Source organism: Melitaea cinxia, chromosome Z (assembly GCF_905220565.1).
Source record: "Melitaea cinxia chromosome Z, ilMelCinx1.1, whole genome shotgun sequence".
NCBI lineage: Eukaryota > Metazoa > Arthropoda > Insecta > Lepidoptera > Nymphalidae > Melitaea > Melitaea cinxia.
Genome location: NC_059424.1, coordinates 14,194,863 through 14,213,967, shown reverse-complemented (window position 1 = coordinate 14,213,967; position 19,105 = coordinate 14,194,863). Strand labels below are relative to the sequence as shown.

The window sequence follows — 19,105 nt, the reverse complement described above, 5'->3', positions numbered from 1 at the left end:
AATTATGAATAATTAAACTTGGTTTTAAATATAAAGGACGGAGACATTACAAAAATAAGTATCAAGATTTGTTTTGTTTATTTTATAATATTTTAATCAAACATTGCTCATGTGTGTGTGTATTGTTAAATAAGTAAATTAGTGCTTCATATTCTAATAATATAAAATATTGCTTATTAATAAATATACTAATTATTACATCCATTAACATTGTAAAATATTTTGCAAGATGATAAAAACTAAAAAAAACCTTTTATGTTTGTTGCCATCTTCTTTAGTGAACAATGTTTTAAATATATTTGAAATACATATGTAATTGGTCATAGCTAAATCTTGGGCACAATTCTTCTGTCACAACCATGTCACAATTGTTTATATAAGTGGTCATTAAATAAGTTAATAATTGTTGTTATTTAACCGGATTCATAATTGTGCCATGTATAATATTGACCAATTAGATCATAATGATTTTCTAACAAAGTACTATGAAAAATGTAATTTATAAAATAAAAATACATCTTTATTTTGAGTCAGCGTCACTAATCGACCATAACACGACTAAAAGCGCAGAATCATGTCCCTGAATTTAATCTCAATTAATCTTATATTAGGTAATAGGATATCTCGCCAACATTTTATTTCAAAAAATTGAAAATTTATATAGTAAATAACTATGACCATTGGAAGACACTAAGATTAAACCTGTAATAGTCCATGGTGAAAATTTTTATTTGAAAAAAATTATATTAGTCTTCAAAAATCTGCATAAGAATTTTAGAGCCTGTTTCATCAGTTGTGGATAACGCTATTTGACGGTTGACGATATCCAACAGATAAAAGTTTTTGATGCATTATTTTTTTTCACCCTCGATTTCCACTTTGCTTTTGAGATATATTCGCAAATATGTATCTAAAACTTGTAGGTAATTTATTAATTGAAATGAAATCGGTCCTAATGGCCTATTCTACCTCCTGCTGTTAAAGATTAATCGTAACTTATTTGTAGGATAACCTTTATCCACAACTGGTGAAATAGGCCCTTAAAAGAGTAAGTTTTTGTAACTCTAAAACTCTAAAAAAGTCAAATATTCTCTGATATTTCTTTTATTTACTTTATATAAGAGTTGTTCAAAGTTTTTATTCTGACTTATTCTATCAAAATTCTTACGCAGAGGTGCAAAGACTTTTTCAAGATTTTTTAAAGAGATATTTCAACCAGGTGTTGTTTGTATTCAAACAGGACAATTATCATTTTACTAATTTATGTTATCTCCTTCGAACGTTGGATTTGAGGTTCCTTTTACATCTCGCATTCTCGATACGTCAGCATTTCGTTTTTTCTGCAAAAGAAAAGTTTACTTGATCATACTAGTCACAATGATTAAGGAATCTATGAAATAAATAACTATTTGTTAATACAAAAATTAAAATGAAATTTGTTGCTATGATTGCTGTTGATGATTTAATTTGGGTATTGAGCAGAGGCGACTCGTCCTCAAGAACGCTGGTGCAGTGCACTCCCACGAAAATTACATAGGTAATGTTAAATCTATATTTATTTACATACTATCCTTATATTACATTCTTTCTGGGAGTCGAGAGGATGTCACAAACTACAGACCGATTTCAGTGCTCACATCATTATCAAAAATATTGGAAATTTACTAAATAAGAGACTTATGAACTTTTTGGAAACATTTAAAATTCTGTCTAATAATCAATTTGGATTTAGACCTAAAAAAAGCACTGTAGATGCGGTACTCAACTTAACTGACTATGTTATTAATCGTATTGATTCTGGGCATTAATGTATCGGTATCTTCCTCGACTTAGCGAAGGCTTTTGACACTCTCTCGATACACGAACCTGGTGGAGAAACTGGAAAGGATTTGCATAAGGGATACTGCTTTATCTCTATGTACACTAGTTTTCTTCCTGGTCGTACACAACAAGTCAAAATTGATAATATTATTAGCAATGAGGCACCTGTCACATATGGAGTACCACAAGGTAGTGTTCTGGACTCGACTATGTTTTTGATTTATATTAACGATTAGTGTCAGATGACCCTAACAGCTGGCAAAGTTTTTAATGTTTAAGCTATTGCGTGGTTGTTGGGGGGGGGGGGGTTCCTCTAAATCACATATGGTATTAGTTGAGAAAGCTCAAAGGTCCCTGCTTAAAACTGACATCCAGCCCTTACAGATTTCCTACTGTGGAATTCTATAATAAATGCTCAGTATTAACTGCTAGGCAACTGTTCATAATGCAGCATATTGTTCGTCAACATCAGTACACCCCGTACGATCCTAGTGTGAGAAGCGGTAAGCGCGTATTTAGGAATGTTATTGTGCTTCCCAAGGTTCGCACTGCTCTGGCTAGAAGACAGAGCAATTATCTGTCCATTTATTTATAGAATCAGGCTGATAAAATATTAAATTACTATACTCTATCCCTGAAAGAACTCAAAGCGATTGTTTTCAAGTGGTTGTCTTCGCTGGACTACCAAAAAACTGAAGATCTCAAGGTATACTGGGGTTAGTATGCACTTCTTAAGCGATTGCGTTCCTATGAAACGAAGTTTAGTACGCTATTTAGCACCCATCAATCAAGTATACCTGATAGCGATCGTTACTCATAGCAGGGAATATATCCGCCAACCCGCATTGGAGCAGCGCGGTGGATTAAGCTCTGATCCTTCTCCTACATGGGGAAAGAGGCCTATGCTCAGTAGTGGGATATTACAGGCTGAAGCGATAGCACCTATGCTCTATGCTTAGCACTGTATTCAATGAGTGCGAAAGAGACGGCCGACAGGAGACAGGCTAATCTGCTTATGCACGACGTTGCTATACCGTAACTTCTGCCGTGCGGCGTGCGGGGCTTGCCACGCGCCGCGGGGATAACTTGCCTATGCGCTTGCGCTGTTGCCGTTCTTATGTATACATACAAACGTGTCGGCTTCGTCAGTTATTTTGCAGTTTTTCTTTTAAATAAGTATTGAAAAATAGTTTGTTAAAAATGGAACAATACAGTGTATCTTTTAATATACAGCACATGTTTTTAAATCTGAACCATATTTCAAAAAACCCTTGATTGTGTGGATGTGAACAAAGTAATATAAGTAAAATAAAAAGAAAACACGTGAGAGAATTGATAAAATATCTCAGGAATGAGCAAAAGAGAGAGAGAAGTGGAAGCACACATTTTCTTTCTCTCTTTCTCTCATAGCCAGTTACATTTCGTATATCTAAGACACAGGGCAGACCTATTGCTAAATAAGTTTTACTTCAGTCGTGTGGACTAAAAAAACACACTCGACACACTCGTTTTTTTTTACACACTAAAGCATACTCGTTTTTTTTTAAGTAAATTTCTTTACGCACGCTTGACTTGGGGAGTAAGCTGGCTGGAGAGAGTTACGAAAACTGCGATCTGGCGAACCGAACGGAAAAGAGAGAAAGGAGTGAGCACTTGCACATTTTATTTCTCTCTATCTCTCGGCTGTCAATAAAATAGTCCCAAGATTTTTTTTCAATTCTAAGCTTAAAGTTGCTTTCAAGAAATATCATATTTACGGTGCAAAACTATGTGCCTTTAACAAAAAAGACGGTAGTATCCGTCGAATTGCTATTGGGACCACATCTAACGTCTGAAGTCTAAATTGGCATGACACATAGTCTCCAGCCTAAAAACAAAATTTAAACCAATACAAGTGGGCTGTGGAAGCAAAGGAGGCTGTGAAGCAGCAGTTCACGCGGCTCGTACTTTTTTAAAAAGTAATGAGGCTGAAGTTCTGCTGAAAGTTAATATAAAGAATGCTTTTAATTCTTTAGACAGAGCAACCTTGCTTAACGAAGTTTCATTACATCTTCCTGAAATTTACCCTTATGTTTGGCAATGTTACAGTTCACCATTTAAACTACTTTTTGGCGAAAATACAATTTTTTTCTAATGTCAGCGTTCAGCAAGGAGACCCACTAGGTCCGGCTCTTTTTGGTCTAGGAAGTGGATCTCAAATTTAAAACCAAAATTGAACATATGGTAGTGGATGTACCGATTTTGATAATTGTTTTTTTGTTGGAAAGGAGATATCCCAAATTTAGTACCATGATAAGGAAACTAGGATTTGATGATGGGATCCTAGAGAAATCGAGGGAAACTCTTGAAAATCCGCAATAACTTTTTACTGGGTGTACCGATTTTGATAATTCTTTTTTTGTTGGAAAGGAAATATCTTTAGTTTAGTACCATGATAAGGAAACCAGGATCTGATGATGGAATCCCAGAGAAATCGAGGGAACTTCTTGAAAATCCGCTATAACTTTTTATTAGGTGTACCGATTTTAATGATTTTTAATTTAATCGAAAGCCGATGATTATCATGTAGTCACATTTAAATTTTATCGAGATCTGATAACTACTTTTTGAGTAATCTTTGATAACACGTAGTTACTTGAATATTTTTTCGTCGATCTACGTTGTATTACTCGTCGATGTAATTGAAGTCGGTTTTTTTTTCGTTTGCGAGCAAACACAATTATTTGCCTAGAGAATCGGCATAGCGATTCAACGGGGAAATGCTGCCAGCATTCTTGGCACAATTCTACGCGGACATGATTTATACCAAAACTATCTGTAAATATTTAGTTCTTAAGTTGTGAATTGTAAATATGTATAATGTTTAATAAACTATTGTTATTATAAATTCAAGAAATAATTTTCGTTAGAAAATAAATTATCACCTTCCCTCCAATAAAATAGGCTTAGTTTTTTGTTTTTGCTTTGTCTGAAACATTGATTATCTACGAATATGCATACCTGATGTAAATGGATTGTATGATAACGGAAGCCATAACAGTCTAATCAGAAATTTATTAGTCGATTTCATAGAATATAATACCTGTGTATATAAATAATTAATCAATACCAACCTTAGATCTGTATACTTCATTTGTCAAACTTTTAACTCCGGCAAAATGATTTTGAATATCTTGCAGATTCTTGCCTTCAGTCTCTGGTAGTATGAAGTAGAACACAACGCAACCAGTCAAACTGGAATAACATTCATAAAAAATAATAGTATAGGAGACCGAGAAGAGTTAAACAGTTTCTGAATTAAGTCCCATAAAAAATAATATATAAAAAATAAACAATAGTATGTTACGCGTTGTGTAGGTACTAAATTAAGCCTTATTTATTTATCTAAAGAACTGGGTACGACAAATAGTTCCACTATTTCTTTGGTACCTATAAAAAGTTAACTTGAAGGTAACTGGTGACTTTGTTTCTACCCTCTACTTAGTGAGGTTCGGTTTTCAGTGGCACATCAGTTATTATAACTGACTTAACCTTTCATCTATTTTCTGCACTTCCCTGCTGAAAATTCCAAATAAAAAACGATGATTTGCATGGGATGTTATTGTAAACTATTGTGTGTTTGAAACAGGGATTCCAAACTTTTCAAACAATTTTCATACAATTTTTATCTGCTTTTATCTGGGCTATCTGGATCCAGATAGATATACCTGGAACCCAACAAGTTTGTAAGTTTAATTAAATTTTCCTTTCAAAAAATTGTTTTTTTTTTTTTTAATATAATTTATATAAATGATAGTTATGCTAGATAAAATTTTATAGTATATCTATAGTAGACAAAAAATGTATCTTGTATAATACTTATATCTTAACAAGCTCTATTTTCGCCGATAAACTGTCATGCAGTTTGGTGGTTTAAGAAATTAAAAAAGTATTTGGTGCAAATAAAAATTTAACTCTAAATAATTTATTATTTATTGATTACTTGACCTTTTTTTGAAATCGAATTAGACGTGGAAGTGTACCTATGTAAATACCTGTATGTATTTGGGACGTCTTGTCGTGGTGTACGTGTCGTACCCATTTTTCTTATGTTAGAATACTAAAATTGATATATTTACCAAATAAAGCCGTAAAAGCTGTACGTTCCCCTAATAGAAAGTTGGTCTACCATACTGATGTATATCTTGTTGGCTAAAAAACCGAAAATATATCCGATGGCACTAGCCAGACCTGCACCACCAGCTCTCGTTTTTGCGCTAAAAACCTGTCGAATATGTAAACATTTAACGTAACTTAACTACTTACTACTAAAAATAACGAAGCTACTAAGAAAAAGTATCCTATGTTACCTCTAATACCTCCAAAAATATGTGTAGAAAGTTTTTTGATGATCGGCTAAGCAGCTTTCGCGTGAAAGCGTAACGAACAAATTCACATTCATATTTATAATATTAGTAGGGATAGTTATATGTGTATTATAAGTGCAACAGCAATTTATTCGCAACACAACAGTAAACTGGTGAAGGCGTGACGAGAGCTTTACGAAAAGTGTTGAAGATAGAAAGTTTTACTTCAGTTGTTCTAAAGCACACTCGTTTTTTTATAGTAGTATGTCTCTAACATTCAATTGCCCCATCGTGTATTGGCTATACAAACATTTGCCACGTGCAAAAAATAATTCTGCGAACGCTAGCGCCAGTTTCTTTGATTAGGTACTGCGCCAATACCTTGTCAAAATACTTTGAAAGTTCAAAATTATATTAGGATTTACACCGGCACCAACTTTATTTACAGTTATTAAAAAAACTATGAACAAAGCTATCAACATCGGCATGTTTATGCTTATTGTCAACCACTAATTCAAAATGGAAACGATATTTATTTACATGACATTTTGTTGAAACATCAGGTCAATGAACTTCTATGCATTTGTATAGTTTACAAATTAATATTTTAATTTTGTTATATACTATTTTGGTTGTTTCTAAGATTGCATGCTAATTGTCACAGTTCAGTTTTGAGTGACTAGACTGACGGCTTCACTTCAATTATGAAACATTTAATATGATGAGGTATTTATCATCATCACTTCAGCCACTGCTGGCCATAGGCCTCCACAAGTTCGCACCAAAAATGGCGTGAACTCATGTGTGTTGCCCATAGTCACCACGTTGGGCAGGCGGGTTCGTGACCGCAGGGCTGGCTTTGTTGCGTCGAAGACGCTGCTGCCCGTCTTCGACATGTGTATTTCAAAGCCAGCCGTTGGATGGTTATCCCGCCATCGGTCGGCTTTTTAAGTTCCAAGGTGGTAGTGGAACTGTGTTACCCCTTAGTCGCCTCTTACGACAGCCATGGGAAGAGAGAGGGTGGCTATATTCTACTGCCGTAGCTACACAGCTTAAATGAGGTATTAATATAAGATTATTATCTTACAAAACGTATAAATACTTATTACAACTATTATTAATATTAGCTTGATATTTGAATTAATTTCAAAAATAAATTATTACCTCTCCAATCAATATCCAAGGAAGAAGTCGAATACCAGTATGAGTGAGAAGAGCGAGCATCATGAGTAACGTCATTGGTATCCAAGAGTACGGATTGTTCTGGAAATATTTAGTTAGTTTATAATGATTTTTATTATGTTCTTAAATTTGAAAATAGCTTACATTACACATACGTACTAAAGCATTATCTGCTGCACCGATAGTAGTGTTACTAATATTGCTCAAATTCAATGTAGCGTTATTTACAAAGTGCTGCAAAATAAATCATAATTAGTGAAAAAGTACATAACATAATGTCGTTAGTTACTACTATGATAAAAAAAATGTATTTAAACTTACAGTTTTATTGTAACCATCGTAACCAGCAACCAGCAAGCAACAAATTCCGGCGGTTGCAGTAGAAAAAAATGTTAGAGGTCTCTTTCCGGTGTAGTGAACTAACAGGACACATACGCTTGCGCCAAGGAGCTGTAGGATGCCTAGAATAAGCGTAGCATAATATTTGTCGATAGGCGCCTCTAATGTCTGGAATATGGATACTGCGTATGTCTGCAAAACAGTTACATGTGCACAATTTTAAAAGTGAAGTATTTTACTTTTTTCTGTCTAATTCTAAATTATGAAATGATGGAACAAGGGAGTACTTAGCCTGCAATGGACCTGCTTTTACAGGTCCATTGCAGGCATAAGAATAAACAACAAACAAGTATAAGAATATTCTTTGAATGCTTCCTAGGCCTTTTTATAGAAACTAGTGGTCGCCCAGTGGTCGATATTCGACCATAATAAATTTAACATTATTAAGGTTATATAGCTTATATAAGGTAAATATTACGCGTTATATTGTTTGTCTGCGATGGACTGTTTAAACTACTTAAACGATTTTATACTCAGATATGTAACTATGTCCAACATAAAATATAGGCTATATTTTATTTCGATATATATAATTTAATGTTCACGAAAAAAGAATAAGTCGGTACAAAGCTCGCCAGGTCGGCTAGTCAGTCAGCTCAGTCTATCGCAGTCTACTGCTGGACATAGGCCCCCCCAAGTTCGCGCCAGACATCCCGGTTTTCCGCAATCCTCGTCCAGCCTATACGATCTACATAAGATTGCCGGTCGGCTAGTACTTACTTCTATAATAAGAAATAAAAGAGTATAAATGCATAGTGTGTCAAATACATGCTATGTGTATAATACTTTTTATTGATTTAATGTATTTTTAAGCATAATTAAAAAAATTACCATTTTGCACTTCTTCTCTATATAAACGGAAAGTGTACGAAATTTCATACTCCGTCTGCGTAATTTTAGTAAAAAGGGGTAAAAAAGTTTTTGCTTCACGTATTAATATATAGCTTGAATAACTACTTAAGACTATTTTTTACCGATTGCAGATAAAGTTTATCTCGCGCATAAGTTACTGGTTATCATAGACAATTCCATCAATACAAGATAAAATAGGCCCTTGGCCCTTTTTCATCTAACTATAAGAGTTTAAAGTATCGCTTCCACAGGTTGAAAATACAATTGTAAAATAGATAAAGTGGAAATAATGATAAAACCGAAAAAATTCAACAATTTTTAACTGTATGATACTGTTACATATCAGATAGCTATTTTGTGAATCTTTAACAGCAACCGGTGAAATTGACACTTACATAAAGAGGAAATAGATTTTTTGTTTTCTTAAGGGTCGGAGACACTGCACAATTGGTACCTACGACATATATTATAGTAGCTACGCCGTTTAATTAAAGCATACGAACAGCAGCTCCTCAACTCTTAATTTCTTATTTTAAAATGTCACTATTGTTGAATAGACAACAATAAACTCTCAACTAATAATTTACTATATATGACATCAAATAATAATAAAGCATTTTAGATCGATCCATTCAGCATGTAACATCCCACTGCTGGGTATAGGCCTCTTTCTCCATGTAGGAGAAGGATGGGCTTAATTCACCACGCCGCCCCTCTGCGAGTTGGCGGATATGTTCCCTACTAACAATGTGTAACGATCGCTATCTATATTTAGATAAGGTAATTATGATAACAATCGGGACCGATGGCTTAATGTGCTCTGCAATGCTGGTGGGGAGACCTACAAGGACAAACATCCAAACAGTTTGTACCAATACAAATATCCACCCATTTTGGCCGACTACACGACTAGCGTTAAAGAAAACATTTTTAAAATTATTTAAATAAAAATACCTGTAAGGTAGTCATTCCACTAAAATGACCCACGAAGAAGCTATAGGAGACGAGAAAATAAGGCACTAAAAAACTTCTATCGAGGAAAGCCGATATTTTTTCTAAAAGTGTTTCATCTTGATGCTCATTTTCCACTGAAACAATATTTTAGGTTTGATAAATTATGAATTCGTACTATTTGTGATCTAATTTCTTAACATAATAATAATTATTATTACGAAAATATTGATTGATACGGTAAAACTTAGTTTCGTGTGATTAGAGATGAGGCAACGAACCCTTTTTTCTTTTGTACAATACTTGTATGTCACGTAATTCATCCTCCACAGCGTGCTCACTTGTCCAACCTCGCAGCCATTGTAAACTCTATTAAAAATATGCACAATAGATCAAGAACTGTTGTATATTAACCTTTTCATACACTTCATACGTAACTACATGCAAATACTATATTAGAAGATAGGATTATTTATTTTAATTTAGATTTTAAACATTTTTACTTAAAAACTTTTAATCATTTACCTTCTTTGCATCATCATTTCTTTTCTTCGATACAAGCCAATGAGGTGATTCAGGAATAAAACATAGTGCGATAAGTGCTAAGACCTGTGAATTTAATCAATTTTTCATCTTATTTGTGGGTAATGGGATAGTAGTAATAATAGCATTTATTGAATAACAAACAGCGCAAACTCTAGAAATAAAACTTTTTATTAAAATTCGAAAGTCCACCGAAACGAAATCAATAAATAAATGTGTGTGCAATTCACACACGCCAGAAGTGCAACACACATTATCTATACTAATATAAAGAGGTAAAGTTTCTATCTTTGTTTGTTTGTAGGGGGTACGTAATCTTACTGATCAAATATTGATCCGATTATGAAAATTCTTTCACTAATAGAAAGCTACACTATACAGGAGTGATATAGACAAATATATTCAATAACAATAAAATATATTTTATTATTATTGAACAAAAAATTCAGTGAAAAATAATAGTATATGTAAATTAGGTCGGAGAAATGCGAGTGAGATGAAAACTACTATTTATTTGCATCACAAAAATAATAATTAACGCCCAACGACTTCGTTGTCCACTTGGGCACGGGTCGGCTAGTATTTTATAAAACTATTTTGTTTATAGATGTCAGAAATTTGTATTTTTAATCCTGCTTTATAATTTATAGTTTAATTATCTGTGCCCGCAACTTCATCCGGATGGAATTTAACAAATAATTTTGTTTGCAGGCAAACGAAAAAAAACCGACTTCAATTACATCGACAAGTAATACAACTTAGATCGACGAAAAAATAGTCAAGTAACTATGCGTTATCAAAGATTACTCAAAAAGTAGTTATCAGATCTCGACAAAATTTAAATGTGACCATATGATAAACATCAGCTTTCGATTAAATTAAAAATTATCGGTACACCCAGTAAAAAGTTATGTGGATTTTCGAAAGTCTCATTTGATTTCTCTGGGATCCCATCATCAAATCCTGGTTTTCTTATCATGGTGGCACCAAACTAGGGATATCTCCTTTCCAACAAAAAAAGAATTATCAAAATCGGTACATCCAGTAAAAAGTTATGTAGTTATAATACAACGTAGGTCGACGAAAAAAGCGTCAAGTAAAAACGCATTATTAGATATAACTCGAAAAGTAGTTCTTAGATCTCAAATAAATTTAAATGGAACCAAATGACACACACCACTTTTCGATTAAAAATTTTTTTTGTCGAAATCGGTTCACCCGGTCAAAAGTTCTGATGTCACATACATAAAAAAAAAACAAAAGAAATTCAGTCGAACTGAGAACCTCCTCCTTTTTCGGAAGTCGGTTAAAAAGTTCTTGTTCAGTTCGCAGAGTTATAAAATAAAAAATAAAAACTAAAATAAAAGTAGCCTGAGTTATTCCTTACTGCATCAGCTATCTGCTAGTGAAAGTCCCGTCAAAATCGGTCCAGCCGTTTCAGAGATTAGCCGGAGCAAACAGACAGACAGATAAATATTGTAAAAATAAACAGACACTCCAATTTTATTTATTTGTATAGATTTGTATTCATTTTATGATATAGTACATGGGTGACCGAGCTTAGCTCGGTATTCTTAGTAAATCGTGTTTTTTGGAAATCGTATTTAAATACGAATTACATATTGATAAAATATGAATAATATTTTCCGACTTTACCGACACTATATTAAAAAATTTTAACTGGCTATTTAAATCAAAATCTTGAGTGCAATTAGAAAAAAAAAGAAAAAAAATGATCGATCTGGATGCACGTGTATTCACGATCGATCCCGACTGGCTGATTTCCCACCTGAGCTATTACAACTTGATTGAAAGTTGCGAAATTTACCTTCGTATGCTAACAATATTGTAGCCATTTTTTCATTGCCTACAAACAAAGATAAAACGATATTTTCTAAAAATGAATCCTAGCTATATCGATTTGTCGCCCCCGAAATCACCTGCATACTAAATTTAATAAAAATCGTTGAAGCCGTTTCCGAGATTCAGATTATATGGATGTTATATAATTATATATATACATGAATTGCTCGTTTAATAGTATTAGATATTGGTACGAGTACATTACTTTTGATTTCATTATTTTTTAATAAAAAGTCGGAGATATTAAAGATTCTATCATTACTTTATTCGTTAAATAGTTCATTCGCTAATAACGTTTATGTGTATGTCTGTATAATTATCTGTGTGCATTTATGACTGAGAAAGTGAGTGTGTTTATGTGTTTAATTATTTAAAAAAAAAATGTTAATAAAAACAGTCTACACGCCCATAGTGCTATATACAATAATAAAAAATAGTAGATTAATAAAACAAAATGAATATTACCGTAAATATGATGTTAACTAATGCAACGATTCGCCAGTAGAAGAGTAAACCAAAAAGAAACTGCGTGAAGACCCCTAAAATGATGGACATGGAGCTAGTGGCAGACAGCATACCTCGAAGATACGGCTGCGTAACCTCAGCGACATACGTTAGCACCTTTAAATTATTAACAAATTATTATTACTAAATTTATATTCCATTTAATCTACTCGTATCTTGAAAACAGTAAGACTATACATATATTATAAGTAACGAAATTAAAGTCCATTTATTTTTTTACAAATAGGTATACAATATAGTAACTGAAACAAAATACTTGTGCTCTACTTGAACTTAACCAAAAAAAACCCGGTCAAGTGCGAGTCGAACTCGCGCACCGAGGGTTCCGTACAAACAAAAATATTAAAAATATTTTTATTATAATATGATACTTTATATAATTTAATTTATGCTTTTTGGTATTTTTCCTTTATCTATGCTATAAGACATTGCTTCATACCAAATTTCAAGATTACGAGAAGTACCTGTAGGTTTTTGATTCCCTTGCGAGGGTCAAAAATTTGCAACATAAACGGCTGTATGTTTTAATTGCGTCGGCTTAGAAGTTTGATTTTTTCATAGCTCCAAGAAACAGTAGACTTGTTGAGTATTTGGTATGAATTTCAGCTTGATACCTCCACGCGTTTTAGAAAAAAAGTCTTGACAGACAGACGGACAACAAAGTGATCCTATAAGGGTTCCGTTTTTTCCTTTTGAGGCACGGAACCCTAATAGTCCATTACATTCAAAACATACATCAGGGAACTATTATATGGCAAACATTTATTTAAGATAGCAATCGTGCACATTGTAATAAAATAGGTAGATAACAGATAAGTCAAGTTTACTTAGTGATTTGAGTTATTATTTATAATTATTATAATATTTTACGGGCATAATCATTACAATACTTTAATTATCACTCATCTTTTATCACTTAAGTGATTAGCAAAAATTTATCAAGTAAAAATACAAAAATACATTATTACAACTACCTGAAGTTATAAAGAAAAATACAATTACTATTTTGATATGTGGCACTTTCAGATGAACTTACTTACTGGTGCCTCAAGCAGTCCTCCCGCTAGTCCTGTAAGGAATAAAGCTCCGTAGAGGTGGCTAGTGCTGGTTGAAAAGTAGAAAATCAACCAGGCGACGAAAAAGGGTAAGGTCACCATTTGCATTGAACGTCGGCGACCCAAAGGTGTTGTCAGAATACCGGATAGCGCGCAGCCCACCGGAACGACGATTAGATTTATCGAACCTGCGTGTGAATTTGACCATGTAGCTTTATTGAGCAACGTTTTCATGCAGGTAAACATTTAAATGAACATTTTAAAACTTTAATCTTTGTATATGAAACGTATATTAAGCAATCAATGAATCAATCAAATAAAAAGCATAATAATTCTAAAGAAACAAGTTACAGTAAACTGTTTCTTTTTGAAATATTACCAAATTGTAAACCGAAATAACAATTTACAATTAACAAATTAATAAATTATAAATAAAATAGTGCTTTAGTCAAATTTATTATGTTTGACTAGGCAGTCTAGACTCTGTCTCGTTATATTCAACTTAAGTACTAATGATAAGTAATTATTTGACCGATATAACTGACGGGAAATTGAACTCAGATGTTAAATATTGACAGAAATCAAGTAAATTCAAGTCAACACCAAATATTTATTAATTTATTCACTTTATTACATGACTATACAATGTATGTTAAGAAAAAGGCGGACTTAAAGCCAATGGAATTATCTACTTAAATATGTATTGTCGTTGTCATGAATTTATCAACTTTTATCGCAGCGTGATAACGGATTTGCCACGAGTGTATGATTTTTACATATTGAATTCCAACACATTACGAGATAGCTCTTTAAATTGACTTTTATACTGTACACAATTTCATTCCAATGAAATCCAGAGAACCTTGTTTTGATGAAAAATGTCTTACAGAAACTTAAACATAAGTACGTATTTGAAATTTTCGAAAAAGTCTGCCGTGGTACGTAGGTAATATATTTGATTTGATCTTAAGCAACTTACATAATCTCTACACCTTTACCTACATAAACAAGTTTGTACGCTTATGATAAAGATTTTAGAAACCGACAAGAATACACAAAAAAAAATACAGTCGAATTAGGAATCTCTTCCTTTTTCGAAAGTCGATTAATAAAGGGGAAATTAATGTTCAATTATTGAAGTAAAATTTCCTTACACACACTTGACTTAGGAAGTAACGACGAACGTAGGACGAAAAGTGTGATCTGGTGAGGCGAACGGAAGTTGAGAGGGTGATTGATATAAGTTAGTGAAGATAGAGAGAGAATTAGATTTCGTAAGTTTTAATTCAGTCGTGTCGTCTAAAGCACACTTATTTTTTTTTATATTTGTGTTTGTTTGCAAACGAGAAACAAAACTGACTTCAATTATATCTACAAGTAATAACAATGTTGGTTGACGAAAAAATGATCCAAGTAAATTCGCATTATTATAATAAGTTTGGAAATATAATTAAATTGGGAAAAAATGTACTAAAATGTTATACAGCTTTAATCCTCCGTATTATATATCATATATTTTCTGTTATACTATATATATATCGGAAAATGGACTATCTAAAACAAAAATAATTTTTCAATTCGAACCAGTAGCTCTTGTGATTGTCGGTCCAGCCGTTCTCAAGTTATAAGTGTTCGAACAAACTCGACTTTGTTTTATATATTAAGACTAGTTGAGCCTGCGACTTCGTCCGCATTTTGGGAATTTACATTTTCAACGTCAATCTTTAAATTGGCATAACTTTTTTAGTTATAAACGGATTGACATGAATTAAACACAAAATGTTAAGTGAAGCCACCAACACAATAAATTAATGAAAACCACATCTAAATCGGATAAGCCGTTTCTCAGATTAGCGTACACAAACGCACAGACAAACAGACAAAAATTCTAACAATCATTGTTTTTGCACTTTGCGTTAATATAATGTCCAAATATTTTTTTCTCGTATATCTTCTATGTACAGATAGCGATCCGTTACATTTTTATTATATTATGTATTGATTATTCAAAAAGTCCTTGTCAGATCCCAATTAAATTTAAATGATACCACATAACACGCACCACTTTTCGATGAAAAAAATTTATCGAATACGATCCACATAAAAAATACAGTCGAATGGAGAACCTCCTCCTTTTTTTTAAAACGTGTAAAAACCAAAATCAATGTACATAACCATACATAGCCATTAAGAATGAGTTCATGAGTTTAGTAAATACGTAATAAGTATAAAGTCTACGTAACCTTTGGCAACGAATCGGTGTATTTTAACAAAAATGTTTACAGTTGAATTAATAGTTAAATACACTATATAATACATATAACTTCATTTTTAAAACTTAAACACAATATTATCAACAAGATTAAATTTAAAATTACCTATAGAGGCTATAGATCGGTGATTAAGATTAGTCTATATTCTATGTTTCTGCCCGGACACGTCAAGTACGTAAATACATATTATATAACTAGCTGTGCCCGCGGCTTCGCCCGCGTTGAAATCAGTTTGTCACAAAGTTTTCCCGGCAAACTTCCAGTGAAACGCTCATCAAAATCGGCTTAGCCGTTCCGTAAACCTTCCTCTTGAAGCCCTTCATTGGTGAAACCGTATGTAAATCCGTTCAGTAGATTTTGAGGGAATCGATCACATACGCTTTTGGGAACTTTGTTTTATAATACTACACTAACTGTTGCCCGCGACTACGTCCGCGTAATTATGAAGATATGCATTACTATTAAGATGCTTAACGCAAATTATTTTTATTATTTCATTCACTTGAAATGCTTATCACTCTGAGTAACTTTTTCAAAGGCACAATTTAGTATAATTTAATAGTTATTTTTATAAAACCTCTATACATCACATTTTTAGTTTTATTTTCAAGCTGCAGTATAAATAACAACCTATCAGGTGAAGTTATAGCTGCTGCATATATTTCATACAAACTATCAACCTCAATCAAACCCCCTTAGCGGTGGAATATCGCAAAATTCGTTCTTAGCGGACGTCTACTAACTATAGGTAATCTACCTCCCTGCTAAATTTTATCTTTGTCCATGCTGGATAGAAACCACCCAGCGGTTTTTGAGTTCTCGTGATGAGTGAGTCAGTGACCTTCCTCTTATATATATATATATATATATATATATATATATATATATATATATATAGATTACGATGCATTATTTGGACACCTCCTCCACTATCTATAGAGTATACATTTTAAATTTCAAGTCTCTTACTTCAAAAACATAGGACTTTCATACAAACTTTCAACCCCCATTTTACCCCTTAGGGGTCAAGTTTCGTAAAATACGCCTTATAAGGAACCTACCTGCCAAATTTCAAGTTTGTAGCTGTTATAGTTTCGGAGATTTCGTGATGAGTGAGACAACCTACCATCCCCCGTTTTAACCCCTAAAGATAGTTGATTTCTAAAGATACATTATTTGAACACCTTCTCACCATCTATAGAGCATATATTTAAAATTTCAAGTCTCTTACTTCAAAAACATAGGACTTTCATACAAACTGCCAACCCCCGTTTATCCCCTTGAGGGTCGAGTTTCGTAAAATCAGTTCTTAGCGGATGTCTATGCTCTATAAGAAACCTACCTGCCAAATTTCAAGTTTCTAGGTGTTATAGTTTCGGAGATTTCGTGATGAGTGAGTCAACCTACCACCCCCCTTTAAACCCCAAAAGGGAATTGATTTCTAAATATACATTATTTGAACATCTTCTCATCGTTTATAGAGCATACATTTTAAATACCCTAGCATCTTACTTCAAAAACATAGAACTTTCATACAAACTTCCAAACCCCGTTTTACCCCCTTAAGGATCGAGTTTCGTAAAATCCGTTCTTAGCGAATGTCTACGCTCTATAAGAAACCTACCTGCCAAATTTCAAGTTTCTAGGTGTTATAGTTTCGGAGATTTCGTGATGAGTGAGTCAACCTACCATCCCCCGATTCGACCCCAAAAGGGAGTAGATTACTAAAGATATATCATTCGGACACCTTCTCATCATCTATAGAGCATACATTTTAAATTTCAAGTCTCTTACTTCAAAAACATGGGACTTTCATACAAACTTCCAACCCCCGTTTTACCCCCTTAGGAGTCGAGTTTCGTCAAATCCATTCTTAGCAATAGATTACGCCCTATAAGGGAGCCTACCTGCTAAATTTCAAGTTTGTAAGCATTATAGTTTCGGAGATTTCGTGATTAGTGAGTCAACGTAACATCTCCCGTTTTAACCCCAAAAGGGAGTTGATTTCTAAAGATACATTATTTGAACACCTTGTTACTATCTATAGAGCATACATTTTAAATTTCAAGTCTCTTACGTCAAAAACATGGGACTCTCATACAAACTTCCAACCCCCATTTTACCCCCTTAGGGGTTGAGTTTTGTAAAATCCGTTCTTAGCGGATGTCTACTTCCTATAAGGAGCCTACCTGCCAAATTTCAAGTTTGTAGGTGTTATAGTTTCGGAGATTTCGTGATGAATGACCTTTCGCGTTTATATATATTATAGACTAGCCGTGCCCGCGGCTTCGCCCGCGTTGAAATTAGTGTGTCACAAAGTTTTCCCGGCAAACTTCCAGTGAAACCCTCATCAAAATCGGCTTAGCCGATCCTCAAAAACTCCTCTTGCCGATGGTGGAGCCCTCTCTCGAATGGTTAAATAGCGTGAGAATCCGTTTAGTAGATTTTGAGCAAATTGATCACATACACTTTTGGGGACTTTGTTTTATAATACACTAACTGTTGCCCGCAACTACCTCCGCGTGGTTATGAAGATAATTATGCATTAGTATTAAGATGTTTAACGGAAATTATTTTTTATTTCAGTCACTTGAAATGCTTATCAAACTGAGTAACTTTTTAAAAGGCACAATTTAGTAGAATTTAATAATTATTTTTATAAAACCTCTCTATACACCACATTTTTAGTTTTATTTTCATTCAAACTATCAACCCCAATCAAACCCCCTTAGCGGTGGAATATCGTAAAATCCGTTCTTAGCGGTCGTATGCTAACTATAATCTACCTCCCTGCCAAATTTTGTCTTTGTCCAACTTGGATGGATAGACCATACAGCGGTTTTTGAGTTCTCGTGTTGAGTGAGTTAGTGACCTTTCTGTTTTATATATATATAGATTACGACGCATTATTTGGACACCTCCTCACCATCTATAGAATATGTATTTTGAATTTCAAGTCTCTTACTTCAAAAACATAAGACTTTCATACAAACTTCCGACCCCCGTTTTACCCCCTTAGGGGTTGATTTTCGTAAAATCGCTTCTAAACGAATGTTTACGCGCTATAAGGAATCTACTTGCCAAATTTCAAGTTTGTAGCTATTATAGTTTCGGAGGTTTAGTGATGAGTGAGTAAACCTACCATCCCCCGTTTTAACCCCAAAAGGGAGTTGATTTCTAAAGATACATTATTTTGACACCTCCTCACCATCTATAGAGCATATATTTTGAATTTCAAGTCTCTTACTTCAAAAACATAAGACTTTCATACAAACTTCCAAACCCCGTTTTACCC

The 19,105-nt window shown here is 33.4% G+C and overlaps 1 protein-coding gene across 1 annotated transcript in view; it reads right to left on the bottom strand.

Moving 5' to 3' along the window:
• Positions 1–708: 708 nt before the first annotated feature.
• Positions 709–19,105, bottom strand: part of LOC123668616 (facilitated trehalose transporter Tret1-like) — a 32,912-nt gene continuing 14,515 nt past the window's right edge. Inside the window, exons 4-14 of the mRNA XM_045602336.1 lie at positions 13,523–13,725; positions 12,423–12,578; positions 10,077–10,160; positions 9,833–9,920; positions 9,555–9,688; positions 7,671–7,880; positions 7,509–7,583; positions 7,332–7,430; positions 5,940–6,085; positions 4,935–5,055; positions 709–1,340 (exon numbers count right to left, since the gene is read on the bottom strand). Of these exons, the coding sequence (XP_045458292.1) occupies positions 1,257–1,340; positions 4,935–5,055; positions 5,940–6,085; positions 7,332–7,430; positions 7,509–7,583; positions 7,671–7,880; positions 9,555–9,688; positions 9,833–9,920; positions 10,077–10,160; positions 12,423–12,578; positions 13,523–13,725 (1,400 nt within the window). The 3' untranslated portion in view covers positions 709–1,256. The remainder of the gene's footprint in view (positions 1,341–4,934; positions 5,056–5,939; positions 6,086–7,331; positions 7,431–7,508; positions 7,584–7,670; positions 7,881–9,554; positions 9,689–9,832; positions 9,921–10,076; positions 10,161–12,422; positions 12,579–13,522; positions 13,726–19,105) is intronic.